The 25828-nt window shown below is 37.5% G+C and overlaps 1 protein-coding gene across 1 annotated transcript in view; it reads right to left on the bottom strand.

Annotated features, from left to right (window-relative positions):
* Nucleotides 1-10667: 10667 nt before the first annotated feature.
* The window catches only part of LOC145998742 (neuronal acetylcholine receptor subunit alpha-10-like), a 424671-nt gene continuing 409510 nt past the window's right edge, over nucleotides 10668-25828 (bottom strand). Inside the window, exons 9-12 of the mRNA XM_083135289.1 lie at nucleotides 25609-25784; nucleotides 20929-21014; nucleotides 15322-15486; nucleotides 10668-11906 (exon numbers count right to left, since the gene is read on the bottom strand). Coding sequence (XP_082991415.1) covers nucleotides 11816-11906; nucleotides 15322-15486; nucleotides 20929-21014; nucleotides 25609-25784 — 518 coding nt within the window. The 3' untranslated portion in view covers nucleotides 10668-11815. The remainder of the gene's footprint in view (nucleotides 11907-15321; nucleotides 15487-20928; nucleotides 21015-25608; nucleotides 25785-25828) is intronic.

The following is a 25828-nucleotide window of genomic DNA, read 5'->3' on the forward strand; positions in this document are numbered from 1 at the left end:
TTTTTAATGTTTGTGGCTAAATTTACAATCTGGGAAAGCACTAACTATTTTTTTGGTGACGTAATTTCACGGCATTATTGTATTGAATAATTTATATATTTGAGGCACACATTTGTAATTAACGATGATTTGGATGGTAAACTTTTGTGAGAGAATTAATTTCATGGGTCAAAGATTCTAGTTATTTTTCTATTATTTAAGTACCATTTAGAAAGAAAAAAAGAGTGGTGGTCATTATTTTTAAGATTAGCCCATTTATGCAACAAAAATTCAAAATTAAAAGAAATGAAGTTTAAAACTGAAATTTTTGAGCCTCCCGGATGGCGCAGTGGTAGTGTGGTTTCCACCTAATCAAGGGGTCCCAGGTTCAGTACCTGGTGGTGGCACATAGTGGTTCGGATTCCACTTTAAACTGTAGGTCCAGTTCCAATTAGCCTTATTGTGCATAAAGTGGAATTAAAACACCAAATCAATTAATCAATAAATCAATCGGAACTGAAATTTGATCATTGATGTGTTTTTTTCTTTTACATCTCATGCAAGAATAAATTTGTTTAGATGACTACTTCAGTCATAATTTTTTTTAACACCTGCTTCTCTCTTCACAATCTGAATATTCAGGATACAGTTTAAAGATACATTGTATTTAACTAAATTTACAAAATCCAGGCATAATGGGACCCAAATCCTTATTCTCATTTTGAAATGTAATAATGTGTATGGGAATTATACAAAGGGTCATTTTTAAGCCAGTCCCATTTGTTATGTATGAATGTTTGAAGAAATAATTTGTCATGCGTCAAAGTTCAATATTGAACTTATGCAGTGTGATGGAGTAATAAGCCCTATGTAGGATGTAGGGTACAAGGTATCAAACCAGCCTTCATATTACAGTCGGGACGTGCTAGCAAGCGGCGTGGAACCACCCACTCTGGTACTTCAGTATTTTCGCGAGCCCACAGAAACATGAGGAAGGCTGAACTACTGCAGCTCCTTATGTTACACAAACCCCAGTTCCCCATATATCGAATAGACAAGCTTGCAGAAGAAGCGGGACATACGGTGGTCCGTCTCCTGCCTTATCATTGTATGTACAATGCAATCAAACTTATTTGGGCACAGGTCAAAGGGCTGGTAGCACAGAGGAACACTTTGCCACCTTTTACACCGTCTAAAATTTTGCAATTGACAGAACAGGCTATCGGGGATCTGACAGCAGATAGGTGGTGTTCGGCTATAGAACACACAAGGAAGATTATTTCCGAAGCATGGGAAAAGAAGGGAGTTGAAGAGCAGCAAATGGAGGATTTTGTAATTTCACTTGGGCGGGAAAACAACAGTGACAGTAGTATCTCAGATGAAGATGTTCCTTTACCAACCAACAATGAAGATGATCTTGGGATAGCGCCACTGCAATGGTAGCCGGCAAACAAAAACAACTGATTATTTAACCACTACTTCTGTTCTTTCATTCATTTTTTATGTTTTTACATACAGGTAGCTCAAAGCATTAATAACACATGTACCAAATGTATCACTAATGTTAAGGAAATCGAGCAATTGCCAAGCGTTTCGTTGTAATTTATTGAACTCTGTATTGCCAGAGCCTGTATTCTCATATAGCTCCCAAATTATCTCACTTCACACACCCACATGTGCCTCCCCGATGGCACAGTGGTAGGGTAAGTGTTGTCGCCTTGTAATCAAGTAGTCCTGGGTTTGATACCCTGTTGAGGCACATAGTGGTTCGGTTCCCACTTCCAACTGTAGGTCCATTCCAGATTAGCCGTAGTGTGCATAAAGTGGACTTTAAAACACCAACTCAATCAATAAATTCACACACAATTGATTTGTTCTTCATAAATTCTTCTCCGTAATACAGTAACTCAGTTCTGTAAAATTCTGTTTTAGAGGTGAATTTTTGTAGGTTCCTCAAAATATAATAGGGATGGGACCGATTAATCGGTACTCTATCGGTATCGGCCGATATAGGCATATCGGTGTATCGGTTTATCGGTAAAATTACCGATTATTTTACCGATCCGATATATCGATAAATATCTCATAATTTAGTGCAAAATTCTGCTATTTTGTTGTAATTTTTATGGATAATCTCCATGCCCTTGTTTCTAAAAAAGTAAATGTTTAAATATTCAACTTCTTTTGCACTGCAGTCACCTTGAAACACATATTTATTAAGGAGATCAATGATCATTTCAGGTTCTTCAAGGACCATTTCTAATTTTATATCGGATCGGTAGAATATCGGTTATCGGTATCGGTAAATTTTATATCGGTACTTTATCGGTATCGGCCAAAATTTCATATCGGCCCATCCCTAAAATATAATTTAAAAACGTGTTAACGAAACGAAGTTGTACGTAATTTGTTTATACGTAATTTGCCCTAATTTTCAAGAAATACATTTCATTTGTACGTTCTGAAGCTTCAACAATCGCAGCGTGACAAAGAAGGCAAAGAGAGGTGGCATGAAATCAAAGGAGAACGATTTGCCACAGTGTTGTTCATAACACAAGAAGCATTTTCTTTTGTTGGTAATTGTGATACGATACAACATAAGTAAAAAAGATGCCGATAGCTGATGCTTGCAATGTACCATAATAAAAACACAACAAAGGTTCTTTTAGTGAAGGTTTTCGGTTGCTGTGTAGAACAGGAAGATAAAATGTTTCATGCTTGCCAGAATGTAAAATTCACACGGGAAGTTAACGTCAACCTACAAGAAACTTCAGATTCAAACTTCTAGATTCGTTAATTTATCACTTTACGACGGAAATAACATATATTAGCATACTGATACGTACATGCTTAATTTCGCATGACGCTTTTTTCCCGAGCTTGCCAACAGCTGACTAGCCTGTCCGTGTGTTTGTGCGAACGTGGCAACATAGAAACCCCCCAGCCAAATGGCAGCCAACGAGGAGACAGAATTTGGTCACATTCTGCATTCTGATTGCACGCCGCTTCTTATCACGTTCGTACTGTAATAAAGTTCGATGCAGTATAATGGTATGAGAATAGGAAACAACAATCATTGAGTACATAACATTTTGATTGATTGATTGATTGATTTAGTTTATTTTACTTCGCGTTTTGTGCCTCTTGGCTAATTTGCGAAGATGAGGATGAGTGGTGAAAGGATGAAATTGATGAATGGACATTCACAAACAACCAAGCCCGACCGGGATTCGAACCCGGGACCCTTAGCGTCGCAGCGCGATGTGCTAACCGCTCGGCTACAGGGTCGGGCGAGTACATAACATAGGGTCCCAAATTGGGTACCTGGTGCAGGCATGGTGGTTCGGATCCCACTTTAAACTACAGGTCCAGTCCTGATTAGCCTATTTGTATACAAAGTGTACTTAAAACAACATCGAATACATACATACATATACACACACACACACACACACACACACACACACACATATATATATATCCTCATCACACCCTCCAGGTGCACACGGCCACTGGCAAATTTACCCTCCATCCCAAAGGGACCTGCCATGCCTCAAACCTTATCTACATCCTCACCTGCAACATCTGTGGTGATTTTTACCTGGGGGAAACATCAACGGCCCTCAACCTCCGCATCAATAACCACCGCTCCTCCACCCACAACCTGGACTTCACTGTCGCCGTCCACACCAACCACCACAACATCAGTTTCAACGACTGCTTCCGGGTAGCGATCATCCACCTCCTACCCCAACCAGCCAACACCTCTGTTCGCAAAAGATGGGACAGGGCCTATATATCGGCCATGAGTGCAACCACTCCACCTGGCCTGAACAAGGCCACCCAGTAATGCCCAACCCTCACCCACCCTCCCACCCTCCCTCCCAACTCATCCTACACACTCACAGTTTACGACGAGCCTGGTGACGAAATAGTGTTTTTTTCGTTCTACGCACCGCTTCTTCTTCAATGGGGACCTGGCAACTCTGCAGGACCCCAACTTCCGGTTCCGTCTTCTGTTTCTTCTCACACCGATGATGCTATAAATTAGTGAAAATTTTGAATCTTTCTACTGTCCGGTGAGTGTTTCCTTTTACCTTCTTTGATTTTTACTTAGCCCTTTTGGCCCTCCTTGCTTTTATATATATATATATATATATATATATATATATAAACAAGGCAAGTGTGCAGTTTCATAACCCTCATATCTTCAAAATGTAAACAAATGCATAAAGATTCAATATGATCACCACATAAAAATGTAGGGGGGGAGCTCAAAAGAAATCATGTCATTAACCCCCTCCCTTTGCCACATTTAAAATTTTCTAGGTACTCTGTGGCAGGTGCCACTAAGGTTCAAAATATCACAATCTGAGTTTTTTTATGCATTTTTATGCAGTTACGTTGAAATTTTGTATATATTTTTAATAGTTCTGAAAATATTTGTGTCAGTATTCCTCCCTTTACATTTAGTTACTAGTGGAAACCAAATTTTACGTGCTTGGAGTATGCTTTAGATTTACTAATGTTACACTGTAATTTTGCTGTATAAAATATTACATTTCAACATTTATAAATAGCTTGAACTAGAACAATAGATATATCTGTTGAATTATTGATTGCTAGAATGGTGGACATAATATATTGTTGTTCTTTGTAATAAAGTTATAATTTTAAGGAAGTATTTTTCCTTCGATGCAACGTTTTATCTTAGGGTTCTTGGAATATTTGTAAAAATTGTACAAAACTTTGAATCTTGTGAACAAAGCCACATTAATTTAAGTGATAAAGGCACTTTTTCTTTGTTAAGCAGACTTAGTTCAATTGAGTTTTTATTTCCAATTTCTGTTGTGTCAGCTACTTAACTTTCCTGTAAAACATGTAGAATATGCCTGCATATTTTGTTCACTCTGAACACTTGAGAGCAATGTTACATTTCAAACAACCTTATAAACAATATTGTAGACAATATTTTTAGTTGCTACGTGACATAGAGGGGCCAGTTATTGGAAGAGGCCGTATCACTGGTTACAATACTCCATGGGATTTGAAATCAACAATCAATAGCACTCGCTCTTTGGCATGTACCATAAAGCAACCCCCCTCCACTTACCTAATATTGCCAGTGAATATATAACCACGTAGTAATACAGAGGTGACACTGAAAATTATATTTTATCACCAGACACCACTGGGCCTGGTTCAGATGTTTCTAAGTTGAATGTAAAGTTGTTTTATCACAGAATTCTATATGATCAATGATTTGTGATGCAAAAAATATATATTGACCGGATCAAGAAAGTGTGGGGCGTTACCCCCACACCCCCTATACGCCTTCACGGCGTGGTGCTAAGCACAGAGGAGTACTTTACCTTTATATATATATATATATATATATATATATATTTCATGCCGGGCTTAAGGAATATGCTTCACTGTCGCTGCCAATGTTATGCTGCCTCAAAACACTCACAGTTTTGCACTTCTGTCTGCCAACATTTTGTTTTTCAAATTGTCCCCTACAGACGCATGGCGTGTATGTAGCCGGTGTTACCGCAGGTAACAGCAAAATGTAAAGAATTAAAAAGTTGTTTCAATAAAATGACAACATTGTTAAATACGTTAATGAACCCCGTTGCCGTCGAGCAGATATTGCCTAGGACATTTTTTCTGCAGCCGACAGAAGCAAAGAGGGAGGCCGTTCCGCTACCCTGAAGAGGCAACAAGGGAGAAGAGGGCGCCAATGCAAGGAAAGAGCGGGGAAGGGCTTTATGGGGTTATTCATATACCTGATAAGGGGCCCTATTGCCGTTCAGACCCACCGGAGCAGCCAGTGTTGTCACAAAATCCCGCGTAAATAGGAATAAAATTTCTGTGAAGCAACTAGAGGTAGACTGCAGAGCCAAGGCTGGATTGAACTACAACTCAAACCAGTTAGGTAATAGACGAAAATATAGTTCCTTGGTGTGATTCGTGATTTGGACAAACCTTGCTCCAAAATACTAAGTTGGCAACAGTAGTACGTACAGCTGGGTTTCCCTTCCACAAAGGAGCGGAGTTCTGTCGTCTGCTCAGTGCTCACCACACAAACGTCAAACTGACCAGAGAAAAGTGTGGTTCTTCTTCTTCCCCTTCGCAACTCATTGCAAAGAAACGGAGACAGATGAAGAATTGACAAGGGTCTACCACTAATATTCATTGGATTTTCGTGGTAACTGTCTCATGAGTGGTAGTTCTTTCTAGGAGTGTTTGTAGCTAAATCACTGCGCTGATTGCAAAACAAGAACGAAATGAACAAATATCTAGCTCGAAGAAATGTTCTCTTTCCAAGAGGGGGGGGGGGGGGAGGGGTTGTAAAAACGTCTAGCAGGCATAAATGTCTTACTAATAGCCGGAAACACTTTTTAAAAAGTCACGCCACGCCACTGGTCCCCTACGAATAAACGCAAGAAGTCCAGTGTTTGAGGTCAACTAACCAGGTTAATTTTTATGCACAGAGCTTGGTACAGAAGTGAATTTCCATTTGTATATTACACCATCACCACAACTTGCAGAACCTTTACACACTGCCTGAAATTTTAAGACCAAGTCTTTCCTCTGTTCCCAAATTTACGTTGTTCATCATTGGGGAATAAAATATGTGGCTGTTTAATAAACACACGTAAACAAGTTACAAACTTTTTCTGCGAGACTTACTTTTGGAGGTCTCTGCCACCATCCACTTGGGAAGTTGTTTCAATGCTGGGCTGGCTTCCGGTTCCTGTCATTATCTGCACATTGCTAGGAGTGCTGGTGTGCCAGTTCATCTGCTACGTTTGATGTATGTGTTGGGTTTCAGTTGCTGCAGTAGCGAGAACCAAATGTGATGTGTCTGACTGCTGTCAATGTTTAGTTCATGCGAAAGTGTATAATTGTGTGCGTACATGTACAACAGCACTTGCCAGATGCTAAAAAATCCCAGCGAACTGCCAGAGTAGCAAAGCACCTCAAGTTCAACAAACACTCGGTCAAAAAAGTTTGTGAGGCATACATCACACTCACTAATTCACACCAAAATCAAAGGGACATGCAATTATGCACTTTCCGCATGAACTAAACATTGACAGTAAACATGCAGCAACTAAAACCAAGCACCTACACAAACGTAGCAGACAAACTGGCCAGTGCTGCTAGCTGCACGAAGGGAAACAACAGGAACCAGAAGCCAGCCTAGCAGTGAAGCAAGAAGTTTCCAAGTGGATGGTGTCGGGACCACCAAAATTAAAAGAACCTTTACAAGTAAGTCTCACGGAAAAAAATTGTAGCTTCTTTATGTGTATTTATTTACGTTGTACTACAAATTTCCCCTTTTGCCAATACAGCAGAATAATTGGAAGATCTCTGTGCATTGTAATATTGTGTATGTTGTGCCAAGATTGTGATTATACTCTAGGGGTGCATGTGTAGAAGGGAGAACTATCTATAGATAATAGCTTTTCAAACGTAAAGTTTACACAAACCCTATCTTTTGCACCAAGGCACATGGCAAATTTACAATCCTTGTCTGGCATATGCTTTCCCCACCCCCTCTGCTCATAATGACCATACTTTCCATGTTCAAAACAAGACACCAAGATCTCATGGTCCTTTATGACACTCCTATGCTCAGAACAGGGTGATATGTTAGGGCAGGTGCCATTGAAATTTCCCTTTTCTAAGAACAAAATCTCCCTCAATTGATGTGTGTGTTGCTCTTCTCTCATCACACACGAGGTTGCAACACTTTGTTATGGAAAATGCTTACTTTGTTCTTGATGCTCCAAATCTTGCTGTGCACGATAAGCTGTTATTTCTTCCTGTTTGGTGAGAACAGAGAGAGTTCTCTCTCTCTCTCTCTTTATTTGCAGCCCAAAAGTATAGTTCTATTCATTTACTTGAAGGCGCTGATGAAGGAAATGTTGCCTACTCTCTCTCTGTTCATGAATGTCTTAAAATGTTTGTCGAAGTTTGATTATCTTATGTTTATCTTCTTAGCCTGTGATTCTAATAACAGTGCTGGAAGTGGGGATCATCATCCAGTAGTAAAAGTTTTGTAAACACCCACCTCCCCCTTCGCTTTGTCGTCTCAGCATTGAACCATAAAAGCACCCTTCCACTTATCCCCAGACTGAACCAAGTAGTCATTTATCGCCCAATTCCACACATCAATCAAGGCTATGGGGGTCTATAATTGCCCTTGAAAATACTTTGGCATTGTTGACGAAGTCCAGATTTGAGTTCACTATTTACTGTACATTCAAATTTCCATAAACATCTATTACTTTGTTGATGAACAGCTCCCGATGACTTTTCTCCATCCCGCACACCCCTAGTTATGACAGTGAACATGATTTTAATGTGTTTGGTGAAATCGTTCTCTCGTTATTTTGTTGGACATGGCACTTAATTGCTGTAACTTACAGCATATCAATATCAGAAAACCATATCACCATATTCAACATCTATTTTGCAGATATCTAAGAAGAGGCAAGAGCCCCTCCCTTGTTCCTCTCTCCAGGTGCTTTGTAAGGGTAGACTGCTTGCCGAAGTGGTTAGCATAGCATTCTATGTCACCAGGGGTCCCGGGTTCGAATCCTGGCCTGGGCATGGGTGTTCTTTGTGAATGTCCCATCATCAGTTTCAACACTCATCCTCATGGCCGCAATTAGCTAAAAGTTGCGGAAAAGTGATGTAAAATAACCTAATTTAATCAGTTAATCAGGGTAGACTGCAACAACTAAAACCAATAGTTGGACAGCCCAGCAGATGAATTAGCTTTCACAACACAAGTGGATTTTGGCAAAATTAAGCAAACCAGAAACTTGCCAAGCAGGGAAGGAACAAGTTCCAAGGTGTATAAAACTAACAAATTAGTTAATGGAAAAGGAAGTACATATTATGGGTATATTACTATCTCTCTCGGTGTACAAGGTGGAAAATCTTACATTGGGAGATGCTTCGTTGAGTTTGGGAATAGGTGGGAGGGCTGCTTGTATGATGGAGGGGAGGCTGCTTACAGGATGGTATCTGCTTGCATCACACACACTTTGAGCACTGAGCTCACTACATTTTCAGTTCCTCAACACACAATTTTAAAAGTTCAAGATCTTGATTAGAATTTTTTGAAATGAAGTTTCGTGTTTGTACCGAAACAAGTTTTCTCACTTTCTAGGCATGAATCATGGCACAGATCATCACCCTCATCCACCTCATGAGTTGTCTTCGAGATCAAGTTCCACTAATTTTTCTTGACTCTCCATCATTCCCTTTGATTCCACATTTCCTTCCTCTTCTTTTCACCGTCTCTACAATTTGCTCTTTCCATCTTACCCATGATCTTCCTTTCCATCTCCATTTCATATATCTTCCTTGGTATCCTGTCCTCCTCATTATGTCGATAGCACCTCATTCTCGCACACACTATTCTGTCTTGTTATTTTTCTAGTATTATCATCATGTATTGTGTAGCAGAAAAACTGCTATACTCCTGAAAAATCTCATCTCTATGGCCTACATTTTCTCGTCTTTTTTTCTCATTGTCAATGTCTTTGAATCATGTGTTATAATTGGAACATAATACATATTATAGGGAACTTCTTTATATTTTATTGCTTCCTATGATATTCTTCATTCTGTATGTATTTGCCTCTCCTCTTTATTTGTGATTCCTATCTCTTCTCCTGTTCAATCTACCATGCTTCTCAGATATTTAAAACTCTGTACAACTGTTGGTTCATCATTGGTGATTCTAGCCTTCTAACTTTTCTTACACTCCCCTTTTGACCATGTCCTCCAGAAATACAACCTTTCCATTTCTTCTCAACTGTATTTTAACTCCCATTGTGTATTCTGTCCACTGGTGGATACTCCATGTACCCACACTCCCTGCCTAGGGGGAGGATCAGTTGGTATTGAATATTTTTGTCAACATAGTGTGACAAGAAAGATAAGGTGTCCTACATACTGGCACAATATAGAAAATACACACATACTTGATATATGAAGGAGTGAGTCAGTCTTTTGTAGCTACCACTTTCGAAGGAATTGTTCACCACTGATTTTGTCGATGGCTGTTGTAAATAATGATGGTAAATCAGTTAAAAATACAAAGCATATTCATTTACACTATGTGCCTTTAACATAATGTCTTTCTCTATACTTTTTTAGCTTACATTTTAATAAATATCTAATTTTTAACTTCTATTTCCAACTCTGGCAGGGGATCATAAAAAATTTAACGAACTTTCATGTACATTAGTATTCACTATATATTTATAAACATGTTATGTCTCTTTATAACCAGTAGATAGCAGTACCAAGACTTACCATGTTGAATTTCCAGAATCTTTGTTGTGCACTTATGTATAGGTACACACAGTATATATTTATAGATACAACATACACAAGGGTACATGTAAAGAAAGGAAATCTGAGAAACCTTGCATCAATTTTATTGAATTAGTAACTATTATTTATGACTCACTTGCAGTCAACAATTTTTTGGAGAATATAATCTTAATGCATCATTATTTCTCAACATTAATGCACCATGTTCATCCACTTTTTGTACATTTTGTTTAAACTTACTTGCTAAGTCACACCTCCAGAGTATATAAAAAATTATAATAAAAAAAGATGAAAATGTAGACCAATTTCTGAACATTTGATTTCATGAATGTGTGAATTATTTGTTATTTAAAGGTGTAACACTCTCCCATTTCAAATTTTAGAATCTTAATCCAATATAGAGACAAAAATTCCCGTGGTTTGCAATTCAGATTATACCCCTTTCTAGGTGGGGATGATTTTTCATGGTTTAGATTCCATGTAGAGACAGTCCTAATTTGTGTGCAAATTAAAAAGTATATCTGAAGAACGGCAACAAAAATTTGAAAAAATTAAGCAAAAACGTGGCCCGTCATGTTTAACTTGTGCAAATGCACTGGAAACGAGTGGAACAACCCTAAAAACCGAAGGTACAGGGTTATATAACAATATTACTTCTCACAACGGCTTCATAAGAAACACACTGACAATCTTTTAAACATTTTTAAGTAAAAATAATCGCATTTGACAATACATTTATTTTATAAATGTTATTGTGAAAGCAGTTATATAGATAAATGTGAGCAAAAAGTGAAAAATGTCCTTCCAGGTTCAGAGATAGATGCATTCAATAAACTGCTCTTTTTATGTAATTTCTTTATTTTCTTAATATTTATCTGATGGACCCATACATAGTTTTTGCAGGATTTTTTTAGATAACTGATGTGGACATAGTATGTGTTGATGCCATACATCATGCATTCGTAATAATGATCAAATTGAGAATTCTTATAATTTTTGGCTGGGAATATTCGCAGACACACAAAGTTTTAGATTTTTTACTTGTAATTAGAGGTAAGAGTTACTTTACATAGCTTCTTTCCTCCATATGTTAATGCAAGAAAGTAGATGAGAGAAGAAATATAACAATATGCCTTACCTGAGATCGGAAACTAGAAACTGTGACTTCATAGTGCATTATAGCAACCACTGCATCATAGTTATCCTTGACTTCAAAATGCATCAAGTTTTTTTTCTTTTTGTGGAAAACTTTTAGTGTGTTCATGAATTGGACTAACATATTTCATTCTATGTTACATTGTAAAACAACTCCATTTTCTTTTATGTTGTTGAACAGTTCAAGTTGAGTGAACACGGCCTTTTTTTTTTTTGTTTAAAATAATTATGTAGCTTTCTATCAGTGTTTAGAACAACTGTTGAATGAGCATGCCAGCAATTTTTATCAGAGCTTTCTCACTAATGAATGATGATGTTACAAACTGAAGAGTTTGGTATGGGGAGACATGTACAATATACCAAATGTTGCAGAAACCGTTGCAATAATAAATACCCACAGTAAGAATCTGGAAAGAAAGAGAGAGAAAATTAGGTGGCTTAATAGCAAGTTAATAATTAACAACTATGATAATATAAGACTAATTATGAAAATCCCATTTCTGATATGTATTCTGATTTTGGTTCGGACAGAAGTACTCTGCAAAATGCCTTTGATTTTGTAATATAAAATAAAGAATAGTTACAAATAAAACAGTACTGACTACTATCCATAGATTATCAACCATAATGTGTTTGGTGTATGTGTATAGACTATATATATATATATATATATATATATATATATATATATATATATTTGATTCTACTGCTCGGGAATAATATTTTACCAAAGAGAACAAAAATTATACCTACTACAACTGTCCAAACAAATAAAACCAATGAAAGATCACATAACACAATACATAAATGCAAAAAAATATTATTTATCAAAACCTAGTTATTAGGGAGGTAAATATTTATGTGGTTAGTTATTTTTCTTAAAATATGTATTCTAGAGAAGGAATATGAATTTTTAATTTAAAAACTACTTGATGGAGTGTATCGACAATGGGGGTGGAGTCACAGCAGATGGGGCCATCTTGAAAGCCACCATTTTACCTCCCGATTTTCAAATGGGAAGGGGGTCATGTGGCACATCATTTAAGATGTGCGTGTACTCAGAAATCAGAATATGCAGTTATTTCTCCCCTACTTTTATTTGGTGAGGATATTTTGACAGTTGAAGTTCACATTTGGTGTAATGTATTGGGTTGTTATTTATTCGTTCCCGGTGATGTAACATGGTGCTAACCTCCAAGAGCGGATTAAAATTGTTGTGATAAATGGGGAATGCAATGCCAGGGTCGTCGCAAAGGATTTCAACGCCTGGCATCGAGAGAGACAACATCTCGCATACCACAGTGTTGCAGAAGTTTGAAGAGACTGGATCCATGGAAGACAGAGAATGTAGTGGGCAACCGAGAACCACTACCGACGAGGAAGCAGGAAGTTTAGTTTAGTCAAGAGCCTGAAACGCAGTACCCAATGTTCGTCATCCGTATCAGGAGTCAGTCAAAATCCATATTCCGGGTGTTGCATTCGAACAAGTGGCACCTCTACAAAATTAAAATGCAGGAGGACCCACTGAGTGGGCACCTCATTCTCCAACCCTTACGTCCCTTGATGTTTACCTTTGGGGCCATCTTAAAACCATGATTTATCAAGACAAAAATCAATTATCTCCAACACTTTCCAGCACCGGATCCAGCAAGCGTGTGACTCTGTGGACCCTGCAGTGTTATAGCATGTCCATGAGAACTGGCGGAAACGTCTTGCATTTTGTGAATGGCCAAACATAGCACATCTTGTAGGATGCGTAATGTGAACTTCAACTGTCAAAATATCCTCACCAAATAAAGTTAGGGCAAAAATAACTGTACATTATTTTTTCTGAGAAAACACACATCTAAAATGATGTGCCACATGACCCCTTCCCATTTGAATATCTGGATAATTCCAAAATGGCAGATTTCAAGATGGCCGCCATGATGTATACTGGCCCCATCTGGTGTGCCCCCCACCCCCCATTACCCATATCCGAAGTTTCATCGTCCTCCGTCAAGTAGTTTTGAAATTAAAAGGGTGGTGCTGGACTTTTGCCTCAAAATAAGGATGAGAACCGTGCATAGGAACTTACAAATCGTATGTTGTAGTTTTGAACAACCAAAAATTACAATTAAAAATATATATCTAACTGTGTTATAGGTTAGTTTAAGAGTAATAATTGATTAATACATTAGATACTTTGCAAGTGTTGTTTCAGTACTATTTTTTCCTAACAATTTTCAAACAATTATTTTTTTTATGGAAGTTCGGGTGTCCCTTGAAAAACGAATCCTGGCTTTGCCTCTATTCTGTTACATATTTTACAGCAGGTCTTAGAGTTCTATTATATATAAAGAATTCTATAGATTTTCCTATTTAGCATCGCTTTTCTGCCACTTTTGGCTATTTGTGAGGAGGATGATGAGTGATGTTTAGTTGAAATTGATGAAGAAGGGGCACTTACAAAGATGACTCATGTCCAGGCTGGGATTCAAATCCAGGAACCCGGGAATTGTAGCACATTGTACTAACTATTCCACTACAGTAATTTACTCGGTATAGGTGTAGTATGTCTCCACATTTAACCACTGCAGTATGTCTCCACATTTTTTCTCGATACATCATTGTGAACCACGTTGGGTTGGGTTAGGTTAGCTTAGGTTAAAGTGAAGAAAAGATGCACAAATAAACATACATACATATCACACCTATATTCTTCCATTGTGGAGAACATAATACACCTATATCAATTTTCTCTTAGTTCTATGCCACCATTTCTTTTCGTCATTTACATTTTTTTAAAAGATTCCATGCCACGTACAAGCAATATAATATCACTTTCACATGGAAATAATTGCTGAGATTTATTGATACTCATACTCATAAATTTTATGTCCTCCATGCTGGACAAACATGTATTTCAATTACAGATATACACCTCAGTATTTTGATACTGCAGGACATTATTTTTCATGCTTCACTCATAATTGTCTCCCAGATGAAGGACATTCTCATTAAATACAGTGCATTCCCTGACATTCGCTACGAGACTCTGGGGCAAGCGGCTCGACATCGGTGCTTGTCTTTCCCGGTGAACGGGGTCAGCGACAGTCGCTAGATTCGGCTATTAAAATTACAGTTTTCATATTGTGTACTAACCTTGACTACAGAAGGTGTTGAAAATGATGTCCCTCTGCTGCAACACATTCCTGGTATCTCCGAAGGAAATTGGCATTTACACGTGCAAGTTCGTCTACTGTAATTCTCCCGATTTCTCATACAATACTCTCTTTTAACTCACGGATGGTGTGCGGATTGTCTTTGTATACTTTATTTTTTAGATTTCCCAATTTTTCTTTCCACTTTTATTCAGAACTGACCCTGTTACTCAACTTTTTTATGAGGTTTAATATAGTGGTCCTATGTGGAATGGAAAATTTCTTTGCAAAACGTCATCGCACTTCTCTACAATTCCTCTTTCCGAGGTAACACTCGACAAGATAAATCCTTTGTTGTAATGTAAACTTTTGTGGTGCCCTATTAAGCCACAATCTTGAACACACAGACACGACACAACACAACTTCCGAGGGAGGATTATACTGGCGTCAGTCTGCAACGTCAACAGAAAGGGAAAGAGAGCGAAGGCAGGGAAAGCAAAAGAAAAACAAGACTGTAGCGTGCGACTGTTGCGGACCCCGTTCACCAGGAAAGACAAGCACTGACGCTGGACTGCTTGCCGCCGAGTCTCGTAGCGAATGTCAGGGAATGCTCTGTTCATGGACTGTGACCGTTGTGAATATATATAATGAAATATGATCAGCGGATATGCACCGTACCTATCAATAACTAGAGCTACCTGCTGCCATTCCAATCGGATTGTATCACGACGATCTTGTTCAACAAGTCTCATCTCATTTCGTTCAATAGTCTGTTGAACACTGTTTAAAACATGAAGAAACTGTCTCTCTAAATTTTCAGGACCTGGGGGTGAATCATCATACCTGAAGGAAAACAAACGAAGTACAGTTTTTGCTAATTTCAAACAATCATAGTTTAAGTACTATTGTATGTATTTTTAAAGAGTTGTAATATATTTTTAACAGAATTGAAAAGATATAAAATAAAACTGTTTTTATGAGATGTAAAAATTATGTGTATATATTACAATATAACTTGCAATATTACTATGTACAAAATGTACATAATGGAATCGTGCCATTATGGTGCTAATGTAGAGACATGGCAACCCTGCTTCAGTGAGTGGTGCCTGGCACCTTTGTGCTCCTCTATGCCAGATGGTGATGTGATGGTATCCCTCAATCTGAAGAGGGATACTGTTGTATGAGGCATGCACAGATTAATTTATTTGAGGGTGCTTAAGGGAAGTTTCAATTGCCTATCTGGATAATGTTAGTTTAATTGTAATTTGATGTTCACTTTTCACAGATATTAGGTACATGAAGATGAAGTTTTAACATTATAGTCTCTGAGTATTCATTATCACAGGTTTCCTATAATTTTGATGATATTATTTAAACAATGAAAGTAAAAAATTGAAAATCAATATTATTACAGAATAACCAACTCTAACAAATGTAATACAAAACGAAACCATGTCTCTACAGGTAATATCAGCTGAACCCCTCTCATTAAATAAGCACGTACGTTGAGTTTTTTCACGTTTTCTAATACATATTATTTCATAAAATATTATAGTGTACCTGATCACTTGAAAGTTAATACCGAATGTTGTATGTCATTTTCAATGGTAGAGTCAAACAAATTTAGAAATAAATTACAAGTTTTCATTAATAGATGTCTCGGAAAAATATTAAATATATTTGAATTTGAATTAAATTTTTTTGGGTGTGTCAGCACTGAGGCTATTTTGCACCCGTCACACTATACGGGGTCCAGCCCCTTATCATAAAAATAAAAGCGTGTCTGAAAACTAAAAGTTCCTTACGTTGGTTAAAATCTGAGGCTAAAAAGGGCGCTCAGCACAAATAAGGACAAAACACAGGATGACACAGAATTATACTGGCCATGGGGTCAGTCGCCAGAGCCTCATTAGTATGCAGTCCAGGGTGTACTATGTGGAAGTGAGGTTGACTATTGGGTGCACTGCATAGAAGGAGCACCCCTTACTCCCCAATATTAAATATACATTGGCCAGATTACTCATAACTTCTATTTGCCTTTATTAAACCACAATTATTACCACTTTTAATTTATCTTTTCTTGGGGTGCAGTTTCAATAGTTACTGCAATCTTTGTTATGTTTACATGTAAATAAATAAAGAAAAGCCTTGCGAGTTGAAGAAGGTTGCTTTAGCAATCAAGGCTGTTCTTGGGAGAGATCAGTGTGAGCTCTGATTATTATAGTGAAACTGTTTTGGGGAGAGAAGGAAAGGGAGAGAGATAGGCATCTCATATCAAAACTAAATTACTTAATTTTTAACACTGATATTATTTCATTATTTTAATGGTATTTTCTAAATTCTTTAATTTTTCCAGGATGCATTAGGAGATGCCCAGGCATCCCCTTTTGCAGTGACAACCTTGTCCATGAAACAAGAAAGTCACATACTATACGGCGGAATATTGGGTCTGTCCGTGGTGATCAGCCAATGGCAGGAGTGCAATGTTGTACAGTTAGGAAACTGTGGTGTGCAAGTTAAACACCGTGTTCTGTATTTTTCTTGTGCGCAAGAAGTTTTCGTAAAATATGCCACTATAAGGTTCATCATAAGATGAGGAAAGACATTTTAAACCTGACTGTCCAGTCCCATAAATTTCCATCGCTACAGCCAGAGTTATCGTTTCTTGAAGAAACACTGGAAAACATGTCTCAACACACACACACAATGACCTTTTCATTTTCCTTCCTTCCGTCTTGGGGAAAACAATGGGTGTTAAATTCGTTTCAATATACAAGATGCCCCTTCATTGTTGTGGGTGTTCTCGAACATTGTGAGTCTTAGGCAGTGTGAGTTCAGCGTATTCGTAGCAAGGGTGGTGTAAAATTATTCATCGTAAGCCACAATGAACAGTTGTGAGACGATTATATATGTTGTTCAATATTGGACACATGATAGTGAATTCTCTGTCTTTTCCTTCTGCTAGCAGTTAGTATGGCAACAGCACAATTGCACTGGCTTCATATTGGCTGAACTTGTGTTCCTTCTAAAAGCGTACACAGTCTAATTATATGATACTTCATTTAGACATGGCTGTTGCTACCGTATCACTGTCACATCGTCAACTATCACAGTGGAGCACAGGATACCATTAATTGAAGAAGGGTGACCAATAGTGTAAACTTTTTTGAATGTAGCTTTAATAAACTTCAAAATTGTGGTATTAACACTTGTATGAAACTGTATATCCACCTTGCTGTAAAGACTGCTAAAATGCCAACCTTCCAAAAAGCTTATGCATACATCATGCGTTTATTTCACTTGTTTTATGAATAAAAAGCAAATAAGGAAGCATTCACCAATGAATAAAGGATAAATATTTCACAAAGCAGTTTGTGTTACAAGTTCTAGGTGAACAAGGGCAAAACAACATAAATAGATTACAAATGCATTTCATTACTTGCTATTGTACTGTAAAATGCATAAATTTTATAGATGAGGACAAACCAAGTAGCACTTTTGCACAGATGATGATGTCATGTGCCTCATGACCAGCAGTTAATGCAAGGATTACAAACATTTCAGACCCTGTACATTTGGGTGACCAACTCTCCCATATTAGAGTTAATTTTTGTTGGATCTTCCATCTTGCATTAACAGTGAAATTCGCGAAATTTCAATTCATTCTGCTACAATAAGAGTTTGACGAGACATACAAAACTTCAAGTCGACTGCAAGATCTTGCACGTTTAGTGTTCAGTGAGCGTGAATGTGGTAAAAACAGGAAGTGTAGAACAAAGTTGGGTTAACTGATATTATAACAGATCTTAGGCTTTGATTTGAGTATCTCAGCTCAGGATGATGTCCAAGCTGAAAGGTTTTTTTGCACTCGTGGACTGATCAGAGAAATCAAAGCAGCTTAGAACTAATTAAGTCAGAACTAATGGTAGCAATTAATTGTGAGAATAGTTGTAAAGAGTTTTTGAAATTCGCGCACAAGATAAAAAAATGCTTGGTTCTGCTGCATCAGTGGATGAATGTAAATTTATAAATTTTTATTCTGTATTGTTACCTGATATTTAGAGGCATGCAAATTTCGTTTTTGACGAAAACACGAAATATGAAATAACATGATGTAATGTTCATTTTTCATGTTTCTGAAAGGTGTGAGGTGTATTTTTCTACCCTATTTTGTCACGAAATAATGCAAAATGAATAGTGATATTATATACAATTAGGCCTGAGCCGATACCATGTTGAACCGATACCGATACTTGAAAATTGTGACCGATAACGATACTTGAAAATTGTGATTTCTCAAAATATTGATTAATATTTGTTTGCAAATATTCCACTCCAATTATATGCATCAATTTACAAGATTTTTCCTTTAAAATATTCAAGAATTACATCAAATTATTATAGTACGTGTTATGTTATCACAAAACTAAGTTTTTCACACAAAACTGGTGGAGAATAAAAGAAAACGTCGAATATCCCTCAGTACGCTGCGCAGTCTGACGAAAGTAAGCCCAGTGTCGCCGAGGCTTTGAGCGCGAAATTTGAATTCGTATACATAATGGAGAAAAATCGTAATAACTCTGGCACTATGGGACCAATCTACTTCGGATAACTTTTTTTTTGCAGGTAGAACATCGGTGCATGCAACCATGTAAAATTTGGATGCCCCAACCACGGGGGGGTTACGGGCGGGGGCTGCATCCCCCGAATTTCAATGAAAAGAAACAAAAATTTGGAGTTTGCACCCTCTTCTCCAGCTACTTTGGGGAGAAAACCGGAACTTTTGCTTTTTTTTTCTTCTTCTTCAAAGAATGAACCTTCCGCAAAAGAATGAAACTTGATTCATGTTTGTGGGTGCAATACAATTTGAATAATAAGGCAAAACGTAAAACTCTGTTTTTTTACTCAAAACAGCGGATTTTAGCCAATTTGCATATTATTCATAAAATTGTTATAACTCGGACACTATGGGACCAATCTACTTCGGATAACTTTTGTTTTGCAGGTAGAACATCAGTGCATGCAACCATGTAAAATTTGGATGCCCCAACCGTGGGAGGGGGGGCTTCGAGCGGGGGCTGCATCCCCCGAATTTGCAATGAAAAAAAAACATAAAAATGTGGAGTTTCCCCCCTCTTCTCCAACAACTTTGGGGAGAAAACCCGAACTTTTGCTTTTTTTTCGTTCGCACTTGCATGTTGTGTAGCTACTGTGAATCTATTTATTCCCTGTTGACTCGGCTCTTTGTGGAAATATGTCCGGAAGGAAACGATTGTGCGTTAGGGAGATCGATGAGCTGTTATATGATTCACAGCCACTGCTCAGAACCGATTATGGCGTGGCCTTTCCTAACAGAGGAGGGGAGTGAGCCTTTTCAATCGTTTGTTTTGTCTATACTTCTGGATAGACTCACGCTTCTGGCAAGCTTTATTGCATTTCTAACATAGAGGCGACAGAAAGCTGACACCGCCAAACCTCATCCAATCCCCCCTCTCCTTGACCCCACGCCGCCACTACTTCAGCTGGATCACCAGGTCCAAACACAAAGAAGAATGTGTGCCTTATCAGTGCTGGAAGCTTGGAGGAAAACAGCATCGTAAATACCAAGCATTTATTGTGTCTGTTAACTGAGTAGCTGAAACACGTGACATATTCCGAGAAAGGGGGGGGGGGGGGAGGAATTTTGGAATTTTCGTAAACACGATTGCAAGACATGTTCCCGAACGAACTGTCAGTGTTTCAACCACAATATACAAATATAAGTGTGGCAAACCCTCGATAATTGTATCTAAAGCTGTTTGTTGCACATCTGCAACGGCGGCCACAATGGACATACTTTCTTTGTTGCATATTTGCAACGGCAGCGGACTAAGGGATATTAAAAAATTTACAGGAAAATTTGACACTCTGGAAGTGTTGTGTGCAAATTTTGCAGAGCTTGTGAAAGACCAAAGTGCCAGAAAAGTATCGGTAAATAAATTCCAACTGATACTTTCCTATATGGCATCGGTATCAGCTCAGCTCTATATAAAAAGTAAATTAATTATTTTGTTTAATATTATCGAATCCATGAACATTTGTTGGAGTGATGCTATGTCACTAAAAAAAGTGCAAAATTTGTTGCAATTAAATCTCCCTTGGTCAGCATACTGTACATTGCTTTAGCTTTTCACCACTTCACTCCTTTACATTTGCTTTTGAATTATCACTACTTCTGTTAACTTTACTAATTTTGGTGTACACACAGACAAAAATTGATTATTTTTGGCCTTTTTTGCTTACCTGGGAGGAAGTTTATTCTGTTCATATTTTACTCCAGCATCTTTGAAGTTATGAATGTTTCGAGACAGGTTAGGAGGACAAGGAGGCTGTGAATAGAGAATGCCTCTTGTTAATCCCCAGTTCAACAATTAGAGTTAATATATCACATATACTTCTTATACAGTGCAAAACTATTGAAACGAAAGAATAGTCACGTAACCTACTCCAAATACAGTGTACAACAGAATAAAATTAGGAATATATTTGTCAATGAGTGAACATACATGAGCATAGAAATACAAGTGACAATTTTTAAAACTTTGAAATTGAATCATGAATATTCTTAGATATCTTCCAGAGTGTGTTCATTTGCTAGTTTTTTTAATGCCTTTGACAATTATTCATAAAAGCTAAACCAAAACAATGTACTTCACATAAATATTATTGCTTCAGTGGACTTGATGTCTTCCAGTGGCATATTCTGAAAGTCTGACCTGGTTTACCACAATAATTCTTATTTATTGTATATATTTATTACATATTCATTAGATACAACAGAAATAAAACACTAATGCAGGCATGCAAGTAAAACAAAAACAGAAGTCCAACAACTTCAAATTTTCAGCAAATATGTGTGAACAAAGTTGGTTTACTGGCAATATACCAGGTAACATGGGAGAATAAACCACTGGTACCTTCTCACTCTGATGTAAGAATATTTACCTGTACGCACTAGCAAATGATTACATGTTTTGGATGCTATTCTAAGAATATCTACAAAATCCAATTTTCAAATGTTAAAAATCCTCACTAACCATTTCTTTAATTGTATGTACACACACTCTCTGATAAATGTCAAAGGTCGGGGTGAGTGAGTGTGTGTGTGTGTACACATACACACACACACACTTCAATATCTGCAGACAATTCAATTCCCTTAAAATGTTAAACAATTACTGGCAAAGGAAGGGAAGCTGATGAGGTACAGTCCCTCCTTTCAACTGTCCACAAAACACAAAGTGGTCTAGGATTTTCAAGGTTTAAACTATGTAACAAGTTGCCAGAGGCATTCAAGAATCACAATCCAACTGAATTTACAATGACAGTAAAGATCTTGCTAATGAAACATTTCTTTTATGGTACAGAATATTACTTAGGTCACATTTTCCCTTAATCAACATTAACTTTAAAACTTTTTTTCCTTTTTAGTGTTACATTACTTTGTAACTTTCCCTAAGTATTATTGTTTTTACATTTATCTATATTATTGTTTTACTATTTTGATATATATAAGTACAGTGGGCACTCTCTTAACCAGCCTTGGTTCAACTGGTCGTTGGTTTGACTGGCTGAGAAAAAAAATATGGATTTCTTCTAGAATACAGTATAGCCTTCTTTAAATACGTGTAGTACTGTATGTATTTTTAAAGATGTTAAAGATTGTTTAGTTAAAAAAAAATACTGTACAATGATACAGTAGTTTTCTGTGCTTTTTTTTTGCTCATCTTCAAGTGATAGCAGGGTAGGCTTACCTCAAATTCCCATTAAATTTGCGATGCAAGTCTCATGAACTTGCAAGTAATTTGCGGAGCAAGTCTGTAAATTTGCAGCAAGTTCAAAACTAACCTGCAGCTAACTTGTACAATAAGTCTCAAGGCCTGCTGCAAGTTAACATGAAACTTGCAAAGCAGGTGTTAAGATCTCAAGGCTTGCTGTAAGTTAACATTAAACTTGCAAGGCAAATGATAAGACTTGCTGCAAGTTGACCACAATCTTGCTTGGAAACTAACACAACTGACAGCAGCAGTTGATGGGTCCGAATAAGGTAAAGAACTAGTAGAAAAAAATGATGCATTAGAGAAAATTAAAATAATAGTTACACATCATTATGACAAAATGGGGTTTCTAATGAGTGTGTGTAACTATTCATCTAATTTTCTCTATTACACCAGTTTTTCCCACTAGCTCTTCACCTAATTTGGACCTACTGCCTGCAGCAGGTTATAATTAACAGAGCTTGAAAATGAATTTTATTCGGAGGTAATTGTTATTTTCTCATTTTCTAATCTCTATAAATAATATTTAATATCAAAATTACATAAGTGGTACATTGTTGAAAGATAGTTTCAGTTTAAATATTGTCAAATGTAAATAAAAGCATTATCTCTCTCTATAAAGCGTAAATTACTTTATTTTTGCCCTTAGCAGAAAACAGCCAGTCAGCCATTTTGAAATCAGTTTTTTGGGGTTTTCCCGTGGCCCGATTTTGTCTGATTTTGAATATGTTTTTCAGCAATAATTTCTGAGCTAGAAACTCTTAAAAAACCTTCTGAAGCAATTTTGCCAAGGTCAAAGTGTAAATTGCCTGGACTACTACTTTTTGATGAAAAGAGTAACATATTAATATGAGGGCGGATCATTAAGTATCGCACAAAAATTTCTTCCCGCGATGTTATTGTGGCTGGGACGTTGAAATTTTACAGATGTATAGTTTGAAGTTCGGGCTAGAGACGGAATTTGTTCGATGAGGTATAACTCTTGCGGCAGAAGCGTGAACGACTTAACAAAGATGGCGCGCATGTTATTGTCGTGAACGTGTGAAAAGCAGAGCTGTAGTTCGTTTTTTGTGGGCGAAAGGACAAAACCGTAGTGAAATTCTCAGGGAAATGTTGGGCGTGTATGGGAAATACTGTTTGGACTGTAGCAACATCTCCAGGTGGTGCACATTCTTTCAAGGAGGCGATGCGAACCATGTTGACTCGGCACGTTCCGGGCGACCAGTAATAGCTGCAACAGAACGGAATGTTACAGCCATTGAGCAGGCAATTCTCAACGACCGGCGGATCCATCTGAGAACCTTGTCAGGGCGGTTCAACATTTCAGGCTTCCATCTTTTTGGCCCAATGAAGAAATTCCTAGGTGGCCAACGCTTCAGTGGCGATGAAGAAGTGCAATCGGTTTTGCGCAGATGGCTGCATTCCCAATTGACGGAGTTCTATGAACAGTGCCACGATGGGAAAAATGTGTTGAAAGACTTGGCTCGTATGCCGAAAAGTAGCTAAAAGATATGGTTTCAGTGTGTATAATTTATGTTGTCTTACCTATTAAACTTCTTTTTTAAAAAATTGTTGTGCAATACTTAATGATCCACCCTCGTATATGCAAAAACTGTTTGTCTAAGAGTAAATTCTACAACATTCCATTCCTTCATTCTATGTACACAAAGCATATTTTGCAATTCTTATGCACATATCAAACTAATTAATAATTTCCCATAAAAATGCACAAATTTGCTGCAGAAAATAGCTACACATATGGAAATATACTTGAACTATTTTTAAAATATAAAGCAAAAAATGGACTAAAGGTTAATGAGCAGGAGAATTATTTGTGATTATTTGTTTATATACTATGTATTGTTTGATTGATTTGGTGTTTTAAGTCCACTTTATGCAGAGTAAAGCTAATCGGGACTGGACCTACAGTTTAAAGTGGGATCCGAACCACTATGTGCCTCCACCGGGAAACGAACCCAGGACCCCTTGATTACAAGGCAGCGACGTTACCACTGCGGCATCGGGGAGGCAGTGTCGATGGTTCGTTGTCCCACACGCTCCTACTTTTTAAGACATCATAATAAATACATGTGCATTCTGGTCACCAGAAAGAGAAGACTCGCGCGGCATGAAGGAGCGAATATATTCTCTGGAATGGTCACATTTAATATTACAAAAAAAATATGTATATTTATTTATTATCCTTATTTTCTCCGTAATGGCATTTATTTATTTTTGCGCCTAAAAAGATGTTATTAAGTGTAAGCGAAGTGATAAATGCAATCTCGAACAATATTTAAATCCAATCTTTTGTATACTGAGACATTGATCACATTAGGAATAAAAGATTGGACCAAGAAATCCAGTAAAAATTGAAGCAGGAAATGTACGTTGGGGCTAGTTCAGTAGCTCATTTGGTATAATATTGGCATGGTATGCTAGAGAAACATGTTCTAGTCCTGGTCGAGCATGTGCATTTTTTTTGATAAATTTCTATCTCCCTTGTGGGCGTGAACGAAGTTCTGCTTTTACTAATTTATTATTCCTTATTAACAAGGATGTAAAACTGGGAGGGAGAATTAAAAGCTCATAGTATGGGGCAAAAAGTTGAAAATAATGGGGGACAGCTGCCTCCTTGCCCCTTCTAACTGCTGCAAATGCTTATTAATAAATATGGTGCACTAATTACCAAATCAAAATGCACCATCTGGAGCCGATAATATATTCTAATGGTGAATTGTTCTGCAGCATTGCTGCAAGTGTGACAGGCTATTAAAAAGCAAATTAACATGTGTGCACTTGCAGCAAAATTATGTGAACTTAAACGGCCAACTCGTGTTTCTTGCACACTTAGATTTAACTTGCATCAACTTGAAGCGTCAGGCAAGTCTTGCAAGATAAAATCGAATCTAGTGTACACTTACAGTTAACTTTCGTGCTAATCCTTTTACATAATTCGGTTACATTGGCCGTTTCGTTATCCGGCCAAGGGTCCGGTCCCGTGGTGGTCGGTTAAGAGAGCGCCAAGTCTGTGTTAATTCCTTTGCATTTAAAATTATACATTAATGTAATTGACCTATCACATCATAGTGCAATTTATACTTATATGATCAAGTGGGTGGAAAATAAATAAATCAATACTTACTTGAGATGGAAAATCGAGGCTAATGCACAACAATTTTGCAAGGCCTCCAAGAACCACTCGTTTCACAGGGTTTGGCACTTCCCTCCCACGCATTCCCCGATGATGCACATTTAAGGTTACTACAGCTAATCCTGTCGCAAAGGACACTAAAGAGATAGTTACACCATAATATAAACCTGAAAAGAAAATATTTGTATGAGGCTAGAAGGTAAATATGTAA

The sequence above is a fragment of the Lepisma saccharinum genome, chromosome 14 (genome assembly GCF_977018435.1).
Source record: "Lepisma saccharinum chromosome 14, izLepSacc3.1, whole genome shotgun sequence".
NCBI lineage: Eukaryota > Metazoa > Arthropoda > Insecta > Zygentoma > Lepismatidae > Lepisma > Lepisma saccharinum.